The sequence below is a fragment of the Lissotriton helveticus genome, chromosome 7 (assembly GCF_964261635.1).
Source record: "Lissotriton helveticus chromosome 7, aLisHel1.1, whole genome shotgun sequence".
NCBI classification, from domain to species: Eukaryota; Metazoa; Chordata; class Amphibia; order Caudata; family Salamandridae; genus Lissotriton; species Lissotriton helveticus.
Window position 1 is genome coordinate 54616499 of NC_136068.1, and position 24830 is coordinate 54641328.

At 46.4% G+C, this 24830-nt stretch overlaps 1 protein-coding gene across 1 annotated transcript in view; it reads left to right on the top strand.

Moving 5' to 3' along the window:
- Positions 1 to 24830, top strand: part of LOC144768022 (alpha-2-macroglobulin-like protein 1) — a 409313-nt gene that overhangs the window by 79346 nt on the left and 305137 nt on the right. Inside the window, exon 5 of the mRNA XM_078651420.1 lies at positions 4220 to 4240. Coding sequence (XP_078507546.1) covers positions 4220 to 4240 — 21 coding nt within the window. The remainder of the gene's footprint in view (positions 1 to 4219; positions 4241 to 24830) is intronic.

Here is a 24830-nt window from a genome sequence, read left to right on the forward strand (position 1 = left end):
TAAAAAAAATTACGAATTCTGTAGCAAAAACATGGCCCGGAGGCATCAGAGCGCTTTACAAGAGAACAGTTACCAAACAATCACCGCAGGACTACATTAGAGATACAAACTCACATTGAGAGTAGGTGGGAGCAAAGCTGCACATGAGTGCAGATCCCAGACACTAAGGGCCCAGTTAACAAAATCCCTCTGCACTCATGAAGGAGGCCCCAAGTAGGGTTTATGTGCTAAATAAATTGATAATAGTGGACCAGATAGAACAGTGATTATTATCTTGTTAAATTTCGAAGCTCAGTAATCCTCCTTACTAAAGGCTGCTGTAGCAGGAGTAATCCAGAAATGTCCTTTTTCTTATATGCCAAGCTTACCTTTGACATGGGCAACCATGTGTCATGAGATGTGCTGTTCAGTGTGGTCATTTCCTCCACTAACATTTTGGAAACACATATAAAATAGTCCATATTTAGCCTCACCCAATTTAACACTGGAACCACGGTGGTCGCAACTCAGATGGGCTTTAAATGTAGGTCCAAAAAAAAGGTACCACTAATACGATGCCTGGACCTGGAAGTGCAACAGGGGCATCAAACACGATATTCTGCATCTTTGTTTGTATTGGTCAGTGCTTAATTTGAGCCGGTGATTTCCTGTGCTCGGCGCTAAATTGTCAACACAGGCGTTTATAACAGTCCAGCACAAGGTGGCGCTGTTTGGCTAATTTAGACATGAGCTCAACAGTTAATTATTAATACAATATACAGTAGAAATCCCTACCACCTGCTGCTCAAATCATTCTTATAGCTTCGAGGGCCTGAAATAGTCTGAATTGTCTCACTTGTAGGAGTCTGATGGTTAATAGTTGTGTTGGTACAATCACTGGCAGCATGGCTGAGGCCATGTGTGGTCCAAGCTGCAGTGGCCTTCTGACGAGAGTCCTGGCACTTATTCTTTCACAAATGAAGCATTGGTGTTGGTGCAGCCTCAGACCCCTGCTCCACAGATTGCAGAAGCTACTGCTTTTTGTCTATACATTTGTAGGATGGTAGATATCGGTAGGGTACCTTCCTTGTGTTCACATCAAAGTACTGATTTAGAAGGCTGTATTAATATACCAGATACTTTATATATGAGGGAATACCGGTCAATTTATAATTAAGACGTATCCTCAAATAATCAAAGTGGGTTGCACTTTCCAAGGGTGACTTATTAATGAAAACAATCTTCTAGGGTGAATAGCATTTTTCATTTTCATGACTTTTGCTTTGCTAATGTTTATCATCAACAGAATGTATAAGGTGTGGTCTAGCAGAGGACTTTGGTAAAGGCCATGCCAAATTCTATAATCCCCTTGGGCTCAACTAATAATGGGCGTTAGAGAGGATTCCCAAAGAGGGGACACCATAGCACAAGTTAAACCACTGAACTAAAAGCAATGAAAAAGGAGAAAAACAGCTGAGCTCTTGGTAGTTTCATTGAAGCCATTTCCTGAGGGGGAAATCTTCACAGTAAAGTGTTCCTTCATTTGAAGGTCCAAATGTTGCGTCACGGTGGTGACGTTCTTGGAGATCTGAGCTCTTGCATCGTTTGAACTTTGGACTGCATTGTCTAGGTAACACTGACAGCCAACCATCAACAAACATATTCGACTAAATGCAGTGACCAATCACCCACTGGTCCAGCAGCTGAAACAGAAGCAAGGCATCTGCTCAGTTCTGTCGCCTTCTACAGTATTTTCCTGCAAATAATTTTAGGGCCATATGATCAAGAACGGCGATAACATTATCGCCACTTTAGCGGCAGGAAACTACTGCTAAAGCGACGATAAGAGGCTTGATAATAGGCCCTTGAGAATTCCCATAAAAGCTCAGGTTTGATATCCTTCACACCAGAACCTGGGCTTCTATGGGAATTCACAAGGGCATTTTATCATCCCCCTTATCACCGCTTTAGCAGGAGTTTCCTGCCGCTAAAGCAGCGATAATGTTATTGTCGTTCTTGATAATATGGCTCTAAGAGTCATCTAGACCCTGATGGACAGTACTCCTTTTTTCCCTGGCACCGCAGAGATGTGCTCTGCTGCCATGGCGACTACAGTCTACAGACTTCGATCTCTACCTGCCTCTTGTGAAACCAGGGAAAGTTTGCTGAGTGGCCGCCATGTTTCCTAATGCCGCTTCGCAAACGTATTTGTTTTTCAAAAACAAAGTTTCAAAGTGGGAGTTTGTTTTTGAAAATCTAAATATTAATGACCCTGATATCTCCCAGGGTGTGGTGGTCTCATTTTTCTTTTCGTCGAATCAGGACTTTTCCCGGTCATCCTGAACAGAAAAAATAGTATATCAGACCACCCACCTTACATTGGGTGGATGGTCTGATGTGTTACACCGACGGAATAAGGTTCCCCTGGTGGAGCAAGTTGTGGGTCTACCCGCAGAAACATGACAGCCCACCCAACTCTAAATGGAATGCGCAGAACATTAGTTGAGGCTTGTTGCATTCTTATTTGGAGTTTATCAATCAGGATACTCTACGAAAACATGATGGATACCTCAGCCACCATACTAGAAGTGGCTTAGGCCATAACGCACTTGTAATACGACAAGCAGGGTCGCTGCCATGTTTTGACAGAGTAGCCGATCCACCAAGCTCTTAAATAAGGCCCTCAGAGCCAGATATACAAACAAATTGATTCACAAAAAAGAGGATGCAAACTGTGCACTCAATTTTTGTGATTTTTGATGATTTTGCAAACTGACCTATGTACTAATAGGTCGGTTCACAAAATCACCAATATCAATATTCATGAAGTAGGTTGCAAATTGCAACTCACTCCGATTGCATGCCAACGCAGGGATGGTGGCCTGTTGGGGTCAGCAGTCCACCGTGTCTGGGATTACATACAGCTAAAGTACTTTTTTTCAAAATACAGCTCGTTTTTCTTAAATGAAACAGGCCTACTAGAAATAAAGTGTACTTTTTTAAATAGTTGCTTTGAAAGTTGGCTGGGTCACATAGAAAACTGCCCATTAAAAACAAACATTATATTTACATTCACAAAGGGGGTTGGGGCTCACGGCTACCCTTTTTCCTCTGTGAATGGCTGACCAACAGCTTTGAGGAGTTGGTACCCACTCATTGGTTTGCAACCATTGTGGCCGCAAACCATTGACACTCAGCATTCCGAATCGCTATTTGTAAGGAACACCATACACACGCCTCTTCCAAATAGCGACTTGTAATGCAATTCTAAACCCATTTTGCAATTTGAAAATTGATTTAGAGCATTTCAAAGATCTATTTAGCAGTTGCAAACCCTGAGATTGAGCAAATCACAGGGTTTGCGACCACTAAATGGCTTTCCACATCTGGCCCTACTTTCTGATCCAACGTCTGCTCTGCTGTGCTCACATGGAAGCAGCAGAACTTGTATTATCGTGATGCACTGAACAGATTACATTAAAGATACAGCATCGAGCAAAACTTTATTAGACTCAGACAATTACTTCAACTCCCGGTGTGTCAGTTCCCTAGTCTGACAAAAATGACACAAAGGGCCAGATGTATCAAAGGGTTTTGCCCATTCTGTGTCTATGGAGAAATGTGTTGATACATATGACCCAAAAAGTATTATGCAGAGGAACCTGCAAAGCAACACTTAAAATTTCACCCGTGACATTTATGCTCACTCAAAATTCTGTCAGTGACTCGCTTCATGACGCAGATTCAAATTTGCGGCAACTCGATCCGAGCTTCCTTTTACCCTCAGACATGGCCCTCAGATCTTCCCAAGTGGACCACTGTCCATCCATCCATACAGGTGTACAACCAGGCACATCTGCTCCAGCTCACGCCACATTGGACAGGGCTAAAGCACTACTGGCCCACGCTGGTGGTTGCAGCTTCCTATACAAATGTTAAATAACAAAACTTCTAAATATTATAAAAGTAACTCTAATAAGCTCCCAGGGTTTCCCCTTTGCAGTATGTTTGTTGCACGGTAGTTGACTGTCTCAATCCCTGACACAAAGATGGGGTGGTGGAAAAAGTATAGCTCACAAGGCAGCCCACAGAAGCCCTAATTGTTGAAAGAGAAACTATGAAGGCTGTTCTACACTATGCACATTGAAGTTGGGGTACATCATAGAGTGTGGGATCAGGCTGTGTGTGGATTTGGCTTGTCTGAAGCTATCTAACCCCATCTGTGTTCCTCTTTTTCCAGGTGCCTCTTGTGGAGCTTGTGGTAAGTTGTATTCAATACAGTCAATGCTCTTCGAATTGTTGTTCTGCAGCATTCCTTTTTTATTCCATTACTAGAGTCTAGACAGAGCTTTGCCAGTGCCCCTCCTACAGTGCAGCATCCCTGCCATCGTACTGTTTCCATGGAGACGCTACTCTCTCAGCGCTCCTCTAGCAAGAGTACTGTGTCATTGTGGTTGGGAGCTGCAGAAACAGAAGGCAGGCCTGAGGTGGAGCTTGCTGGGAATGTGGTTACACAACTAGCCTCTGACAACTGTAACTCAGTAATAAAGCTGCAAAGGCAAGTAGGTTGCCCATAGTTTCTTCAATACTGCCACTGAACACCGCATATGCTGGTACCAGGGCCAGTACTAAGTTACAGATTTCTCAAAAACGGTGGAAGGGATTGTCGCGCCTATGCCCGCCCAAATGAGACACAGCACACAGAGCTCGGGTAAGGGTAACTTGCTTTATTCCCTGCCAGGAAGCTACTGGCTTACAGGCTACTCGCTCCTCCTTTTCCTGTCTTGTCCGTTTCCTGTTCCTTGCTGCCTGACCTGTCTGGAGGGTCAGGCATAACGACATGACATCTCCCCCTTTTGTACAAAAGAACTGATGCTACATTTCTTCGACGAGTCGCCGTGGTTTCCTCACCAGGCGTCTGGGGCGAGTCTCTCTCTCTGGTGTTTGGCTGCGTCGCTCGGGACTGATAGTCATTCTTGGACGGTGATGGTGTTGACTCTCAGCACGATCTCCGGGACTAGCAGAGTCACTCGAGGTGTGTCCAGAGGAGGATTCCTGCCTGTTCACCAGATGATGTCTTTTGAAGTGAGATATGTTTCTCGTTATTTGCTTGTGATCGGCTTTGGCAGTGATCATGGTTCCTTTCCTCTTGTGAACTTGTAAAGGAAGATTCAGGTATCGGCTGTCTGCCTTTGTTCGCCGGTCTCCTCTCACTATGACCCAGTCACCTTCACGGATATCATTGTCTTTGGCGTGACGGCGATTGTCTGCATATGTTTTCATTTTCTGCTTCTTTCTTCTGTCGATATCAACAAGTGTTTCGTGGTCAACAGTCACTGTCTTTGAGTGAGGCGTGGTGCTTGACATGGGCACTCTTGTCCTCGGTGTCCTTCCCAGCATTAGTGTGGCCGGGCACTGGTTTGTGGTGTTGTGAGGAGTGGTCCGGTAGGCTCTCAGTACTTCGTTCAAGGTTTGTTGAACATCCCGACGTGTTATTTCTGCTTGTTGGATGGCTCTCTTTAGTGTACCCATGAACCGCTCCACCATGCCGTTGGCTTGTGGCCAAAGTGGAGTTATCTTGTGATGTTTAAAGTCGAAATGCTTCGCGAATTCTGCGAACTCATGACCGTTGAACGGGGGCCCGTTATCAGATTTGACTCTTGCCGGAACACCCCATGCTGCAAAGATGTCGTCCAGTACTGGGATGACGGCTGTTGCTCTGGTGGACGCTATCATGTGTGCAAACGGGAATCTGGAATATTCATCCATGACAACCATGATGTACTGTCCTGATTGAAGTGGTCCAAAGAAGTCAACTGCTACCTGCTTCCACACCTCATCTGGCAGTTCAGACATTTGGAGAGGTGCTGGAGGTTCTTCACGGCTCACCAGTTGGCACGTCATACAGTCTTTTAGCGTTGTTTCCACCATGGAGTCGAGAGAGGGGAACCAAACACGTTCTCTCAGGGTCTTCTTTGTGGCATTCAGGCCCCTGTGGCCTTCATGTGCTAAGTTGATGATGCCTTGTCGCAGGCTGTGAGGAATCACGATCCTTCCCCCTCGCAAAAGAAGTCCATTGTCGCTGATGGATAGTTCTTCATGAACACGATGAAATGCGGTGAGATCGTGCAAGGGAGGATCTGAACCAGGTGCAGTGTTCAGTGCTTGCCGCCAGGAGTTGTTGCGAACGTGGGTCATGACTGTTTGAATCAGCGGATCAGAGGCGGATGCATTCTGGATGGACTCCACGGGGACTGCAGGTGGACACGCGGCGTCAATGACGAAGTGAATGTAGTCATCCGCCAGAGAGTCAGGTTTCGTAGCAATCGGCAAAGGATGTCGAGACATATAGTCCGCAGGGTTTTCCGCTTTGCCTGGTTTGTGGACAATTGTGTACACATAGTCTTGGAGTCTCAGACCCCATTGTTCGATGCGAGGTGGCATCTTTGCGTTGGGATTGCCAAATATTGTGAGCAGGGCTTGATGATCAGTAATGATGGTAAAATGTTTTCCATATACAAACAGGTGAAAGTGTTCGCACGCCCACACCACAGCTAGGCTTTCCTTCTCCGGCTGGGAGTACGCTCTTTCCGTGTCCGTGAGGCTACGGCTCGCGTAGGCGACTATGTGTCGCTGGTCAGAGTGTTCACGGTATTGGGCTAGAATGGCGCCCAGACCCACCGGACTGGCGTCGACAGTGATTTCAGTTCTTTTACTGGTATCAAAATATGCTAGGTTGATGGCAGACCCAACGGCTTGCTTGATTTCTGTGAAGGCTTTGGAGCACGCTCGTGACCACTCAAAGGGTTGTCCTTGACGAGTTAGTTCTCGGAGTGGGTAACTGATGGTGGCGTAGTCACGAATGTATCGTGAGCAGTAGCTGGCCATCCCCAGGAATGAGCGGAGATCGCTTACGTCCTGTGGCGTTGGAGTGTCAGCTAGTGCGGCGACCTTGTCGGGGTCAGGCGTCATGCCTTCACTGGAGAAAGTATGTCCATAAAATTTGAGAGTGTTCTTGTGGAATTCGCACTTGTTCGCGTTTAGGGTCAGGTTGGCCTGCAGCAGTGCGTGGCACACTCTGTCCAGTGCGGTATCATGTTCGACTTGATCTTTCCCGAAGACTAGCAAGTCGTCGCTGTAGTTGAAGGAATTCGGGATCCCTTGTATGACCTTCCTGATGGTTTCCTGGAAAATTTCAGCAGCAGATGAAATGCCGAAATTCAGGCGCTTGTATCGGAATAGGCCTTGGTGCGTGGTGAAAGCCGTGATGTAACGTGACTGTTCATGGAGCTCCAGTTGGTGGTAACCTTTATTCAGGTCGAGTTTGGAGAATATCGTGGCTCCGTTCAGTTTTGTGATCATATCACTGATGTGTGGCCCTGGGTGGCGCTCGCGTTCGATGGCAGTGTTGGGCACTCTCATGTCCACACATAGCCGGACTTTGTTGTCCTGTCCTTTCTTCGGGACCACCACCACCGGTGATACCCATGGGGTGGGTCCAGACGTGCGTTCTATTATGTCAGATTGTAGCAGGTCTTGTAGTTCATCATCAACGGCTTGTTGCAGGTGGAACGGCACTTTCCTGTGATGCTGGGCAACGGGTGTGATGTTCTCATTGATGTGAAGCTTTACTTTGAAGTGAGTCAGTTTGCCCAGTCCTTTGAACAGTTTCGGGAACTTTGCCACGATGTCAGGGGCATCTTCCGTCATGTACAGCAGTTCCACCAGCTTCAGTCGTTCTGCCGTTGGCAGACTGAGCAAACAGTCCGCGAAGTCGGGCCCTTCCACGACGTGAACATATGCTGGAATTTTTCTGTTCTTGAAGGTCAGCGTGGTATGGAATCGGCCAAGGCAAGGCAAAGGTTTTCGACACATCCACGTGAAGATGCGAACTGCCGCTGGCTCTAATTTGGGTCGATTCTTCATTTTCTGGTACTCCAGTGCACATATATAATTCAACGAGGCACCCGAATCCAGGACAAATTTCGCTGGATGCTCTCCTATCAGGATGTCTAGCTTCGGGTATCGTTTGAGTCTGTCCGGGTCGGCCACCATGCATATATATTCGTCACTGTCCTGCATCGTTGTAGATGAGGCAAACACCCTGCAGACGTATTCATCACTGTCTTGTGACACCGTGGTGAGTGCCGATGAGCTGTTGGATGAAGAACGGTGGGTCTGACGTGATCTCGTTGAGTGATGATGAGAGCGAGGCGTGCTTGTGGATCGGCTGTGTCGTTGGTGGGAGTATGTCGAGCGGGTGCTGGAGCCTGAGGAGTCTGATGAGTGACTTCCTTTTCTTGTCACAGCTCGGGCATGGTGCCGAGTGCTAGCTCGTGGAGTGGGTGACCTTCGGGTAGATTGTCTGGCTTGGCAGGCTATTTCAAAATGATTGTCCTTACCGCACCGGTGACATCGTTGACCAATGGCCGGGCATTGCCCTGAGTGGGGATAATCTTGGCCACATCGGTAGCAGGCTGGTGCCGGCTTAGTATGTTTTGTTTGTCGTGAATCACGTGAGTCTCGCCGGGGTGATGATCTCCTGGGGCTGCGGTGATGCTTGCTTGTTCTATGTGCACTTGACCTTGGGCGGATACTTGTGCGCGATTGTAATCGAAAGGCTTGCTCTTTGTGGTCTTTGTCTTTGTGTTCAGGCTTGTGTGTTTCCATCCTCTTTGCGTGATCTTCTGCCTGGTCGTTAATCCTTGTAAGTTCTTCAATTTGTTCTAGGGTGTAGGGTTTCTTGAGAAGGCGTCTGCGTAGTGATTCTGAACGGCATCCATCTATGATGCGGAGCCGTAGCGCGTCTTCCGTCTTGAAATTTTCGAAATCACAGTGGCGCGTCATCCTCTTGATGCGTGTGATGAAGTCGCCCATGCACTCCCCCTTTTCTTGGGACGCTAAATTGAACACATAGCGCTCGTAATCAACATTGCGTTTGTGGAGGAATCGCCGATCAAGAGCCGTCTTCACTTCATCATACGTGGCCATGGCGATATTGGGCATTTCTTTGATTATTTGTGCTATTTCTTGGCCAGCAAGATTCCGCAGCGCAACCAGTTTGCGCTTGGAGTCCTGTACGAGGGACCCCTCCATGTAATCTTCAAAGTCCTCACTCCAGGTTTTCCAGGCAGGTCCCATGGTGTTTCCAGGCGTCAGCACCAGTGGTTGCGGTTGTCGCATGAATGGTGCTCCTATGGACGCAACTTGAGGCACCGTCGTCATGTTGGTTTGCGAGGGTGCGCCTCCAGTTGAGGACGTGCTTTGAGCATCAGTGTCCGACATGGTTAGCCTGTGGTCTGTTACAGTAGCTTGTAATCCCTTTGCTGAGTGAGGGTAGTCTTTGCTGGTTTCTGCTCTCTTTGTGGCACCTTGTATGAGTTATAGTCTTCTTTTGTTGTTAGTGGCAGTCTTTGAGCTGGTTATAGTTCTTATTAGGCCTGAGCGTGAGGTGAAAAGGCGAGGTTTCTACTTATTTTCTCATTTATTGTCCTTGCCTGACTCTAAGATGGCCGCCGTAATGGACGCGTGGGTTTACTGGGGGCTGGCGCCTGACTTAAAGATGGCCGCCATTGTTCTCCGGCCCCGGCAGCCTCTGACACGTGTGCAGGCCGCGCTTGCACTTCTGGAGCGGCCGCAGACGCTGCGGGACTCACCCTCGTGGTCCTCCTGCCTCGCGGTGATGGAGCGCTCGCGCTCACCTTGCTTCCGCTCTGCAGGCTCTTCGCGTCCCTTGGCGGGGGTGGAGCATTCGCGCCTGCTTCTGTTGCTCTGCTGGGCTCGCTCTTGCCTCCGGATACTCTGCTGGGCTCCTCGCTTCTCCTGCGGTGGGTCGCCGTCGCGCGAGCACTTTCTTGTGTGCTCTCCTTCACTCCGCTCTATTGGTGAGCCAGGATGGCGCTGTCGGCGTCGGTCCGTTTCGCGCCTTTTCTCGTGGCGCTTCTGGAGCTGCCGGCTGGTCGCTTGGGGCCGTTTCTTGGCTGGGCTGCGCGACGCTGTGTGTGGGGATCGACTTATCCCACCCTCGTCGCCATTGTCGCGCCTATGCCCGCCCAAATGAGACACAGCACACAGAGCTCGGGTAAGGGTAACTTGCTTTATTCCCTGCCAGGAAGCTACTAGCTTACAGGCTACTCGCTCCTCCTTTTCCTGTCTTGTCCGTTTCCTGTTCCTTGCTGCCTGACCTGTCTGGAGGGTCAGGCATAACGACATGACAGGGATTTACACCAAATAATTAAAAGCATGCTTTCTGAGTAAAGTTCTAACTTTCTGGAAATTGTGGTGTAATTCTGTCCAGCAGTTTTGTTTGTATCGCATCTCAAAATGTCCTATGGGAATTCACATGAGAAAAATATGTTTTTCAAGGTCCTCCACCTGATGGTTCACCCAAAGCATTCCAGGAAGGAGCTGAGGTGAATTACCTTTGTTTTGGAAAAGGTTTGTGAAGATTTGTCCAATGGCAAGGGCAGCTAATCTGTTTGAGTGGAGGACCATCGTCCCAAGCTAGAGCTAAAAAAATAAAACGGTAATAAAGTATATTTATTACCATTTTATTTTTTAGCAATTGACCCATACTTAGCTGAGTGACAGGATGGGAGGGGCCAGTGCTGCCATGCAGAGTGGCAGCAGCAGGGAGCTATGTGCTTTCAAATGTGCATGTCTGTTCGGCCAGCTGTCTTACGACAGCCAGCCATGCATGCGTATTTTAAATTTCTCTAACCTAGCTGTCTTAGACAGCTGGGTTAGACAACGCACAGGCCTCCAGTGCTCCTCGGAGTGCTAAGTGAGGCCAATACAACCAATCCTGGCACTGCTCTCATGCTGGTGAAAGCTGCACCAGGATTGGTTAGGGGAGTTTGCTGCTGGGTTCCACATTGGAGGCTGCCAGAAGACCAAAGGAGGACATTGCGTTGCGGAGGAAGGTATGTCCATTTTATTTATTTATTGTCACCTGCCACTGTCAAATGATGCCAAAGGTATTAGTAGCTCTTCCCATGAAAACACTGACCTAATCAATAACTACACAGTGGTGACCATCACTGTGTAACATATATATTTAGGACAAAACAAACAGAAGTGCAGGGATCACAGAGTTAGTAAAATTGAAAACTTTGGCGGTCTTGAATACACATCTTCTTTATTAATCTTCAAGTTTGTAAGTATGGAAAGTGGTCATAGTTTTCATCAATGTAGTCCACATATAAAATATTACAATCATTTGCTCCAAGATTAATATTTACAGTAATTGAGTCAACACCCAGCACGTACTTTGGGGTTCAACCACTTTCTCAAGGCTCAAATTGAGTTTTATAAATTATTATTTTCTTGTCCATTGATTCTACAGTGATCTTGCCAATTGGGTTTTCAGTTCAGAAATGCAGTTGCATTCTCATACGTCTTTAAAGAAGATTATACACTCTTAAAATGTTCCACAAATATAGAGGAAAACTCTAATGATAATAATCAGATAGGAAAATTAATTCAGAAAATACAACATCCCCAGTAAAATTTGGTCATCAGATCAAGTCTTTCGACCAGAGTATCCTCACACAATGATTTATTTTATTGTGTGAGGATACATTATGTTATGTTATCTACGTTGATACTTGCTCCTTTTTGTGACCCTCAAAACCTGGCATTCACTACAATGCTTTTCCTTGATGAAGATGTCGCTGAGTCCAGTAATTGCTGCCACGACGTGTTGTGGCCTGCCATGCCAATCAAGGTTGAATCACCTTGGGACCCACCCACATGTCCATGAGGACAGGGAATGCTTACCCTGCCTCTTATTTATTTTCCATTTATTCATTTTCAGGACGCAGGGATTACATCTCTGAGTCTTCTAATTGTTGCCCTTACATATTGTTCGTGTTGTGAGACGACAATCGGAATTGTTTAATCTCTTTAAATTGACCAATCAGAGTATATCTGGACACCAATAGTCCAGATGTGCCCAACTTTGTAACCCCCTTCATGCCCAACATGGCCCCTCTTTAAACGCTAATTTCTCAACAACAGCGCAACGGATTTATACCAAACAGATTTACACCAAATCACAAAAAACACAAATTTGGTATACTTCTAGTCATCAATTTTTTATTGTAACAGAAAGCAATGTTGCCTATGTGAATTAAAATGGGGAATCTCACTTTTGGTTCTCCTCCTTCTCTCAGCCCTCACTTGACAGAAAGTGCTGAAGGATCCGGGACAGATGAACATTTTCTTTGGAGCAGTTTTGTGCAGATTTGGCAACCAGTTCCAAAGTTATTAACAAATCAAAAACCCTCTTTCTATAGAAACGTTGATCTAGCTATGGCTACACATTGGCAAACTACACCTTTAAATGTTCTCCTGTGAGAGGGTGGAAATGTACTACTTTTTGGAATTGATGACCGTTTCCACTAGTATGTCTTGAAATATGTACCTGGTGTAGGTTTCCAGGGACTTTTCCTTGGACTGTTATGTGACTAATTCCCAGAGCTTCCATGTGCCCAGTGTGTAATTGTTCCAAAGTGGATCTGCGGCAGAAGAAGCACAAGATCCAGATGGCTTCAGATATGTTTATTCACCATCTACACTGCTCCACTCCTCTCACAGCCTCTGTACCTCAACAGCCACTGTGAACATTCTAAGGTAGCCTTCAGAACCCAAAAAGGGAGCGTTCCACATTACATAGGAAGGGAGGGGGAAGAAGGAAGGTACCAACTAGAAGTAATAACATTACAACACACCTTTCACCTTAGGGGAACTAACGTGAGAAGTGAAGGCAGGGGGAAATAGAGAGAGCAACAAGAGTAAAGCCAAAGGGAAAATATTCAGGCGTCCATAACATAGTCTTTATGCCAGAACGGCATTTTGGATTCCCGGCGAGTCAAGGTCTCTCTGCTATGAGGGTTAGACTCGCTCCCACTTGGAGATCCCTCATGGGAGTGCAATTGACGAGTGTCATGGGGTACCAACCTGTCCATGCTCCAACATTGTCCATTATCCATAATGGCTACATTTAGTTTTGTTGCAGCAATGCGCATTGGTTGGGAGAATTTGGACATTGATCCTTCCCGGCCGGTAGGCCTCTTTACATACACCCAGTCCCAATATTCCATAGTTGACTTTTGGTGCCATGTTTGACATTGTGTTGGCTTTCATACTTGGCTTGGTGGAGTGCAATGTTGTCTCTGGCCAGGTTGGGGTTGTGAAAAACTCTAACCCCTCCACCCAACCAACCAGTAAACATTTTTGTACAGGGTTTTCTTCCCTTGAGGGCAGTGAAGGGTGAGACTCCCGTTACATAGCTGCGAGCGGTATGGTAAGCCTACAACATTTCCTGCGCAGCAATTTCCACGTCCAAGTGGTTGACGCAGGCTAACTGAATGCATTACTTAACCATGCGGTTGATTCTCTCCACCAACTCATTGGCCTTGGGGCAGTACAAGGCAGTCTTGAAAGCGGCAAACATTAAGATGAGCTAGAAACTCCACCATGGCAGAAGACATAAATTGCACTCTGTTATCAGTTACAATAGTGGCCGGAATGCCTTCACAGTAAAAGCAGACTTAAAGAAACTTTATTATGTGCTCGGTGTTGATTTGGTGAACCATTTTTGTAACCACCCAGTGAGAATTGCAATCTACCATGACAAGTGCCCCTGCCTTGTTGATGGGATCAATGATGTCTAGGGCTTCTTTCTCCCAAGGTTTGTCAGGGACCTGTACAGCTGATATGGGTGCACGATGGACAACCTATTGTGCAGTCTTTCACCTTGGCCTCAACAATGCTGTCCATACCTGGGAACCATAAGCGCTCCCTCACAGTGACTTTGTGAGTCTCCTACCTAAGTGGCCTTCATGGGGGAGATTATAACTAGGTCTCTTAACCTTGCAGGGGGTAGGATTTTGTCATTTCTGAGTGTCAGGTTATTGCTGGTATTTATCTCATGTCGCACTTCCCAAAACGCTTTCGCCTCATTTCCTATCTGGTTCCTGCTGTTAGGCCATCCCTGAAGAGCATATGCTCTGACTTTGGCCAGCAGACCATCCTATGCGATGGCTGTGTTCCATTCTTCATTGGTGAGTGCCAGGAGGTTGATGGCTAAGATTGGGTACTCATATGTTTTGAATTCTTCCATTTCTTCTAAAGGAGATCTGAAGAGGAAATCCGCAGCCTTGTTTTGGTTCCCTGGGACAAATTCCAGTTTGTAGCAAAAATTCTCTAGACCCAACAACCTTCTGGCTATTCTAGGTGTGCTATGGTAAGAACCTTTTGTTGAAAACATGTGAATGAGGGGTTTATGGCCTGTTCTGATGTCAAATTGAATGCCCCACAGATACAAATTAAAATGTCTGACTACCCAAAAACAAGCCAGGGCTTCTCTTTCTACTACAGAGTAGTTGGCTACTGATTTGTTTAGGGCACAAGATGCAAAATCTACTATGTGCTCCTCACCCTCAATGACTTGTGAGAGGGTATCCCCAGGCCCTTGCTGCTGGCATCTGTGGTGAGCATGGTTTTCCTGGAATGCTCAAAGTTATATAAATATGGGGCTGAGAGAATGACTCTTTTGATGTTATCGAAGGCATTTTGATGTTCCTCCGTTCAGTTGAATTTAGTATGGTTCTTCATAAGTTCTCTTGGGCAGTGTGTAAGTTCAGAAAATGTATGAACATATTTTGACATAAACTCTGCAAGTCCTAAGAAGGACTTCAACTCCTCTTTGTTTTTTGGAGCGATTGCCTGTTGAACAAACTTGAGCAGGCACATTTTTGGCTTGAATCCATCCTTTGAATTGGTATGACCCAGGTATTCTACGGTGCTCACCCCAATATTGCATTTCTCTCTCCGAAGGGTGAATCATGCATCTCTTAGCTTGCACATGACTTTTCTTAGGTGTATTCATGTTCTTGTTCTGTGTCCCCGTAGATTAAAACATCATCCTGGAAGCAGAGGGTTTTGGGGATTCCCTCCAGGATACTTTGCATGAACTTTTGGAATACCGTGGCTTCGGACGCCAGGCCAAACAGCATTCTGCAAAACATGAAGGATCCCTTTGGAGTGGTGAAGGTCCTTAACCACCTTGACTCAGGATGCAGTTCAACCTGGTGGTACGCACTGGATAGGTCCAGAACCGAGAAGCACTCAGCATCGCCCATGGTGCTCAACATTTCGTGGATCCTAGGGAAAGGGTGTCCGTCGATCCAGATGTTGCAGTTGAGGACACGCAGGTCCACACACAATCTTATCCCTTTGTCCTGGTCCTTCTTGGCAATCACAATGGGCGCCAACCAGTCCGAACTCTCAATCGGTTGAATAATCCCCTGACTTTGTAATCTGTATAGTTCCATCTTTAATGGCTTCTTCGTCAGGTGGGGAATGGGTCTGTTCTTATGTACTAGTGGCTTGGAGTCCTTTCTGAATTTAATTTTGGGCTGAAACTTTTTGAGTAGGCCAAGTCTTTTACTGAATATTTCCGGAAATTCTTCACAGATCCAGTCCCCAGTATTGGGTTGACTGATCGATAGGACTTGCTCTGGGTTGTTGGGGTCTAGTTTGATCCCTAATTCCTTTTGTTGCCACCCCAAAAGGTTGGACCCTTCCTTGACCACATAAACTTTGCCTACAGTAGTGCGATTTTTAAAGGTAATGAGGGATTTAAACATTCCTTTGAGAGGAATGGGGTCACGGTTATACCCATTGGGGGTAACGTCTGGGGTTTGAAGACTTTCCACTTTAGCATTTTTTATCTTGCTATAATCTGCTGAGTTGATAAAGGTGTAGGGGGAGCAGGAGTCTGCATACACTTTGATGGGGTTGCCATCTAGGCTGATGTCGCAACCCGGGTAGTTGACAGCATTGATAGTGGTGAGGTCACCTACTTGCAAAATTATTTTCTTGAAAGACTGCACAATATGGGCCAACATCGACAAAACCAAGGTTGTCCATAGTGTACCCATATCAGCTGTAGAGGTCCCTGACAAACCTTGGGGGAAAGTAGCCCTAGACATCATTGGTCCCATCCTCGTTGCCAGTATTACAAAGTGTATCTGCAGGGGAAGAAGCTCAAGATCTAGATGGATTCAGGTATGTTTATTCACTGTCTTCACTGTTCCACTCCTTTCACAGCCTCGGTACCTCAAAAGCCACCGTGAAAATTCTAAGGTAGCCTTCCGAACCCAAAGAGGGAGCGTTCCTCATTGCATAGGAAGGGAGGGGGGAAGGAAGGTACCACCTAGAAGGAATACAATTACAGCAATTGTACAATGAGTAACATTATGATGACTGAAAATGGAGCGTGTTGTGCAAATGTACTTTATTTTTATTTTTTTTGATGGGGAAACAATCCCCATGAAAACACACTTTCACTTACTTCTCCTTCAAATTTACTTGGAGGTAATCCATTCCCCTTCCAATCCTGCAAGGAGAATTTCACATACCTTCAATTAAGTAAATCTCTGACCACTTCAAGGCTGGGAAAAGGTCAGGTTGTTTTGTGAGTTGCATGTAATGCCCTAGTCAGGGCAATGCCACACTACTTGGTGACAGGATACCCTCCTATGTGATATTTGTGCCCTACAAAAAAGCATAACAGAACAACATAGTATAATCGGGAAGCAAAAATGAAGGCCTGTGGGCCAGATTAACAAAGTCTATTTGCATCTGCAAATGGTCTGATTCACAGAAGGGACCAATTCCATTTTGAGAATCTTGTAAAAAATATTTTTGAAGAGTAGGCAATGGTCCCATGGACCACTGGCTACTCTTAAAAACTGTTAGTTCCATTTTTAAGAAAAAACAAATTAGTTCAATTTTTAAACATTTTTTTAAACGCATCCTGTTTTCCTTTAAAAAAAAATGGGTTGCAATAAGAGAAAACGTTTTTATATTTAAAAGAAATCACAGACATGCTGCTCTACTGACCTTAACAGGCAGCCATACCTATGATGACTGCAATTAATAGCGGGTTGTAATTTGTGACCTACCTCATTAATATTCAAGAGGTAGGTCGAATTGTGACCCACTACGAATCTGTTTTTTGCAAACATATCTATTAGCGCATTGGTCAGTTTGCAAACTAACACATTGGTTGAAAAAGTACTTCTTGCAAATTGTGACCAGTATTTATGCGACTAGTGCTTCATACATCTGGCCCTATGTATCGTAAATGTTTGTTTACAGTCAAAAATGCCTTTATGAATGAATCCCAAAATCATTAATGTAAGGAACTCCTCAAGAAAACTCTGAAAACATAGCTAATGTGGTTGTGAAAGTGTGTGCGGGAATTGGTATACATGTGGAGACTAGCCCAGCTCACCATCTCTTGGGCCAAGTTCGGGGTCCTAAGAAGCACAAAAGGCATATAAATTACTGCAACTGACCATGGTGTTAGCAAGACCGAGGCTAGCCATAGTATGGATGAGTAGTCGCGCCCCGACAATAGAGAGCTGGATGAGAGACGTATAAGTCCACCTTGGTGAAAATTATGTACAAAGGCGACCCAACGATGTTGATCCTGTTGGAATTTATCAACAGCCTTTAACACCCTTTACCATTTTATTCTGTTAACCAGGCTGCCTGGCGTGGCATGTCTGTCCTCGGAAACTGACAACACACCAACAATATGGAGCATAGAGGGAATACAAATTCTGGTCGCCCTCCACTCAAAAAGTCATAAAGAACAACAAGACCAGAATCAGACCGACTACAGGAATACTAAATTGTCGTATTTCCTAATGTAGTCAAGCAGAAGACCTGCAGTTTTCTACATAACCCTCTTTATACTCTAATCAGTAGTATGTGTATATAACATAAAACCCCTTCTCAACACTTTGTAGACAGTTTTTAAGATATCAGGGACTCATAAAAAAACATTCAGTTCCTTACATACACTCATTGTGTAAAAAATGTGAGAAAAGGCGAAATGACCCCTCACAGGCGCAGCACCAAGCGGGTAACTGGCAGGTACTCACCAGATAAGCCCATTTTTCTCATCATCTGCGGTCATTAAGCCCAACAGAAAAGGTGTCCAAAAGAAAATATCAGAGATGTAAAGGTGCGTGCAGTGAAGTGAAAAAGTGAATCACACCTCACAGTGTGGAAAAAAATGATTAAAATTGAAGGGATTTACTCGATACACACCACTTTTATTCTTTTACTCAGTGAACCCACTCAAATTAAAACACAGCTTAGGATGCTATGTATGCATACCGCTGTTAGATGCCAACATGTTTCTCTGCTTTACACATTTATGCAAATTCATCAGGGCCCAGCTTTTTTCTGCCACAGCACCGAATATTAGACACGTCAATCTAAAAAACCTCAGTTCGCCACCGTGTAGCCTACCGGCTCAGAGGTTCAAGAGCTTAAAAGGTTATTCATGTGTAACCTTTTTCCAGCAATACAGTGCTTCAATAGTCACATGTATCGCCCAGGCAACACGGAGCGTGGCGCAGAGGGAGACAACACGCTCTGTGTTGCCTGGGCGATACATGTGACTATTGAAGCACTGTATTGCTGGAAAAAGGTTACACGTGAATAACCTTTTTAGGTCTCGACTATTTATTACTTAAATGATAAATGGACGAGAGTATTGAGGGCCAAATAAGCTTTGAAACCAACGGCGGATTTGCCACAGTGCATGTGCTCCGTGCGCGTTCACAAACCAGCTACGTCACAACCCACCATTTGTCTCTCAGTCCCTCACACACTTCAAAGGTTCCGCTCCCCGCCCCCCGCCTGCACACGTCCCCTCCCACCTCCCATGGCCGCTCTTCCCATTCACCCGCTCGCACATCAAAGGCTGCCGCTCCCCCGTCAATGCGCTCCCGCCCCGCCCCCCCTGCCAAGAGCTTGTTTTCTGTGTGGTGAGCTGCTTTTAAACATACTGACAACACACAAAACTGGTTTATTTTATTTATTCAAGCACAACACCTCTTTTGTGCACGGGGTTTCTTTCAGGCATCACGCTTCCTTCCCAACGCCTGTGTGAACATGCCTAAGTCCATCTCAGTTCGGCAGAGTCGGCAGCTCGAGATGTTTTGCTTTTGCATATGAACGAGCAGCTGACGGCATTTCAATACCCCACACCCCTCATCCACCCAGGAAGACTTCCCCGTGGTCATGTATTTTTTTTTACCAGCAGCGTTGCACCCGTTTCCCGAATGCCATGCTGGTTCTGAAAGTTGTGTATACCCCATTTTACAGACTTTCTCGTATATGGGTGTTTTATACATGCATACATACACACGAGATCACATGTACCTGATCTGTGACTTTCGGAGACAAGACAGCCCTTTGCCTCCAAAGTTGACCCGAGTGTAGCAACCTAAAAGATATATGCAGTTTGATTAATTGCAACATTTGCAGTGCCGTCAATTACATGGCAAAATAACGTTTCGTATTCAGTTAATGCCGTCTACGCTCACATAGCCGCCAGACCTTGCCCCTTGAGCTGACATACTGCTCCCTCTTCTGTGTCCCTTCTACACATTCACTGCCCCTGCCTCCCACCTTATGCACGCCCCCTCTGCACCCTGCCCCCTCTACTCATACACTGCTACCTTTGCACTCTGTTCACTTTGCTCACACTCTTCTGTTCACACACACTCCTCTCGGCTTCGTGCCCATTCTTCTTGCTTACACTCTGCCCTCTCTGCGTCTTGCCCCTTCTGCCCAAACACAGAGGTCTCTGCCACTTCTGCTTATACCGCGTCCTTTGTGCTCCCTGCCTGCCACACAGTTTGCCCCTTCTGTGTTCTATCTTCTCAACTCAAACATTGCCATCTCAGCTCCCTGTCCCTCTTCCTCATGCCGCACTCTGCTCCTTCTCTGCACGCTGCCCCCTCTGCACCCTGTCCCCTCCGCACCCTGTCCCTTCTGCATGTGTTCAGCCTCTTCTGCTCCCTGTCCGTTTTGTTCAGACTGCTTTGTGTGCGTGTCCCTTGTGCTCACACGCTCCTTCCAGCAGCTTGCTCCCATAGCTCCTTAAAGCCTCAGATCCCACGCTGCACTCCCTGTTCCTGCTGCTCACACACTGTGTGCACGCTAACCCTTCTACTCATGCACTGGCCTATGCACATATACTGCACACTATGCTTAAAAACTCTTAAAATCTCTGCTCACCCACTACCCTATTTAGGTTCCGACCGTTCCACTTACACACTGCCCCTTGTTTTATTTTTTAACTATTGTACTCCCCCCTTCATTCACACTCCCCGTTCTAACTTCCAGTCCTCATTATTTCAGTGCTGCCCAGGACAGCTCCTCAGACCCACCCCAGCATCACTCAGCACCACCACAGCACCACTCAGCACCACCACAGCACCACTCAGCGCTACCCCAGCATCACTCAGCGCCACCACAGCACCACTCAGCGCCACCCCAGCATCACTCAGCGCCACCCCAGCATCACTAAGCGCCACCCCAGCATCGGTCAGCAACACCACAGCACCACTCAGCACCACCACAGCATCACTCAGCACCACCACTGCATCACTCAGCATCACTCAGCACCACCACAGCATCACTCAGCGCCACCCCACCACCACTCAGCACCACCACAGCACCACTCAGCACCACCTCAGCACCACCCCAGCATCACTCAGCACCACCCCAGCATCACTCAGCACCACCACAGCACCACTCAGCACCACCACAGCACCACTCAGTGCTACCCCAGCATCACTCAGCGCCTCTCCAGCACCACTCAGCATCACAACATCAGCACTCAGCGCTACCCCAGCATCACTCAGCACCACCACATTATCACTCGGCACCACCACATTATCACTCAGCACCACCACAGCACCACCACAGCACCACTCAGCATCACCACATTATCACTCAGCACCACTCAGCACCACTCAGCACCACCTCAGCGCCACCCCAGCATCACTCAGCGCCACCCCAGCATCACTCAGCGCCACCCCAGCATCGGTCAGCACCACCACAGCACCACTCAGCACTACCACAGCATCCCTCAGCACCACCACAGCATCACTCAGCATCACTCAGCACCACCACAGCATCACTCAGCGCCACCCCACCACCACTCAGCACCACCACAGCACCACTCAGCACCACCTCAGCACCACCCCAGCATCACTCTGCGCCACTCCAGCACCACTCAGCATCACAACATCAGCACTCAGCGCTACCCCAGCATCACTCAGCACCACCACATTATCACTCGGCACCACCACATTATCACTCAGCACCACCACAGCACCACCACAGCACCACTCAGCATCACCACAGCACCACTCAGCACCACCACAGCACCACTCAGCACCACCTCAGCACCACCCCAGCATCACTCAGCGCCACTCCAGCATCACTCAGCACCACCACAGCACCACTCAGCATCACAACATCATCACTCAGCGCTACCCCAGCATCACTCAGCACCACCACATTATCACTCGGCACCACCACATTATCACTCAGCACCACCACAGCACCCCCACAGCACCACTCAGCACCACCACATTATCACTCAGCACCACCACAGCATCACTCGGCATCACCACAGCACCACTCAGCACCACCTCAGCACCACCACAGCATCACTCAGCACCACCACAGCATCACTCAGCACCACCACAGCACCACTCAGCACCACCACAGCATCACTCAGCACCACCACAGCATCACTCAGCGCAACCCCAGGTTATAGGTGTCACATTTGCGAAAGTTATAACTATTGGCATTGTAAATGACAAAGCTATTAATTTAGCTATTTTCAAAACCAACACATAAATAAAAAAAATTGTCATTTACAAGACCAATAGCTCAAACTTTCCTAATGCGAGACCTATTGCATTGCAAATGCTTGTTAGCTCTTGAACCTCTGAGCCGGTAGGCTACACGGTGGCGAACTGAGGTTTTTCAGATTGACGTGTCCAATATTCGGTGCTGTTGCGGAAAAAAGCTTGGCCCTGATGAATCTGCATAAAATGTGTAAAGCAGAGAAACATGTTGGCATCTAACAGCGGTATGCATACATAGCATCCTAAGCTGTATTTTAATTTGAGTGGGTTCACTGAGTAAAAGACTAAAAGTGGTGTGTATCCAGTGAATCCCTTCAATTTTAATCACTTTCCACACTGTGAGGTGTGATTCACTTTTTCACTTCACTGCACGCACCTTTACATCTCTGATATTTTCTTTTGGACACCTTTTCTGTTGGGCTTAATGACCGCCAATGATGATAAAAATGGCCTTATCTGGTGAGTACCTGCCAGTTACCCGCTTGGTGTTGCGCCCGTTAGGGGTCATTTTGCCTTTTCGGAAATTTTTTACACAAATGAGTGTGTGTAAGGGACTGATTGTTTTTTTATGAGTCCCTGTTATCTTAAAAACTGTCAACAAAGTGTTGAGAAGGGGTTTTATGTTATATACACATACTACTGATTAGAGTATAAAGAGGGTTATGTAGAAAACTACAGGTCTTCTGCTTGACTACATTAGGAAATACGATAATTTAGTATTCCTGTAGTCGGTCTGATTCTGGTCTTGTTGTTGTTTATGACTCGGAAACTGACAAGCCATTCACCTCATTCTCAGATCAATGGTTCACAGAAGTAAAACAGGTAGATGCTAAATCACACAGTAAACCATTTAATTCAGGGTTCCACAGGGTTCACCTTTTTAATATTGACACTAGGGCCATATTTATTGCAAAGTGACGCAGCACAGCACGGCAAGTCACCTTGCTGTGCTGCATCACAGGGAAAGGCAGGAATGCGCCGAATTTAGCCCAATACAGCACTTTCATGTGCTTTCCCCTGCATTGGTGCAGAGTGGACTGTCTAGCGCCAACGCAGGCACCCTTGCATCATGGTGAAAGGGTGCCTCTGTTGCATGTAGGAGAGATTTTGTGTAGGAAGGGGCATCTTCCTGCACAAAAACAATCCCCTGAGGCACAGTCTTCTTTCTATGAGTGCTGCGGAATGCAGCACTCATAGAAAGAGGAAGTATCGATAACAAGGAGAAGTACAAATATTTCTCCTTTGTACACCTCTGGGAAGGCGTAGCATTTTGGCACATTCCCAGGCTCACCAGTTCTGGTAAATCTAGAATGTGTCAAATCCATGGGAGTTGTGTAGGAACACCTATGCAACGCCCCTGGAACACCTTCCCAGGGCAGTGTAATGCAAGACATCGATTAGCGCTATGTTGAGCTACTCCGGATTTATAAAATCACTTAGGGCCGTGCAAAGTGGCCTTTCGTAGCTTCATAAATCTCATTTTCGAGTTGCATCGTGCATGCACCACGTTGCGCGGTGCAAGTGCGACACAACTGACGTCATATTTATGGTCCTAAATCTCTTCATGATCTGTTGTGTCACTCCGGCATTTCATTTAGTAATTCTCGGGACAACATGAACATTGTCTTCAAACCAATCCAAGATTTTGGTATGAAAAGGATTTTCAATGTTATGAAATGGGTGCATGGAAATGACTCCTCTTTAACTGGACCAAGAGAGAATTTCTTCTGAGGCTAATCACATGATACACAAAATAAAACCTAAGTATAAAGTTACCGGAGAGGATGATATAGATATACCAGCCAGGGACAAACTAAAACCCTAGTATTGTAAGAGACTTCTGTCAAACACTCTGCAATAAGGGGTGTTAATAATCATCTTTTATGGAGACCACATATCAGAGATTAGGGCCGGACTCACTACCGGGCAGTTTGGAATGCTGCCGAGCTGGGGGCTGATTTTACTGCAGTGGGGGCTGATTTCGTTCATGGAGACCTGCGTGTGCTTCGAAATAATGAAAGCAAAACGAATTTTGTTTAGTACACATAGGTCCCCATCAACAAAATCAGCCCCCAGCTCAGCAGCATTCCAAACTGCCCGGTAGCCAATCCGGCCCTGTCAGAGATCCTCAGGGACTTGATCTGCCTACCTGTCCAAGCCAGAGTCAAGTTTACGGCTATTGTATCTACACATACTTTGGTACATGGGGAATCCCCGCTGCAACTGAAAGAATAAATATGGATGCTTAATGACAGTAAGACCTTGTTTCCAGTGGCAAGCAGCTGAATACACCCTCCCACTTAAAGTTAAAAAATATATGAGCAGGAGGGCGGGCTTTTCCTACAAAAAAGTGAGAATTATGTGGAAGGATCGTCTAGACCATATAACAATAGATGTCCAAACCCATCTTTTATGAAAGCACTGAAGACACTGCTATTTCACTAACTTTCTGAGAAGTCACATCCAACCAGACAATGTTGTAGGCACCACCTCATACAGCTGTGCCATGTCAAGCTGTCAAATGAGTGGCAAGCCAGATTCCCCAAAAATCCATTGTCAGACTTTGCAGAAAAGTAGCCCTGTGTTAGGAGGTCTGGCCCAATCTCACCCGCGTTAGCCACATTTCAGGGGCGGGCCAGAAGACATTAGCATGGTCAAACGGTGGGCTTGGACTCTGTTTGCTGCATCAGACATTAAAGCATCTGAAGTTACATGGATCTTGGTCTTGAAGTAGTCAACTGTGATGATATTACATTGCATGCTATATATCTCATATCAAACAAATTACATTAAATATATTGACTACCACTGTGTTGTCCAGGTAGGTAGATATGGAATTTAGAATGGCAAATATACATACTTCTCCTGGTCATGTGGTGGTATGCAATGTATGCCTTTGAATTGTAGATGGAAGTGGTTGACCTTGTTGTAGTGGCACAGAACCTTGCCAGCAGCCTCTTCACTGCACAATTTTGTTGAGTGCCAGCCCTGCAGAATATCACCTTTAAAATCCACACCGTGAAGGGGAACAGAATATCCTATGACAGCTTACTGTTCTGTGCTGGTAATAACTTGGGGACATATTATCAAGCC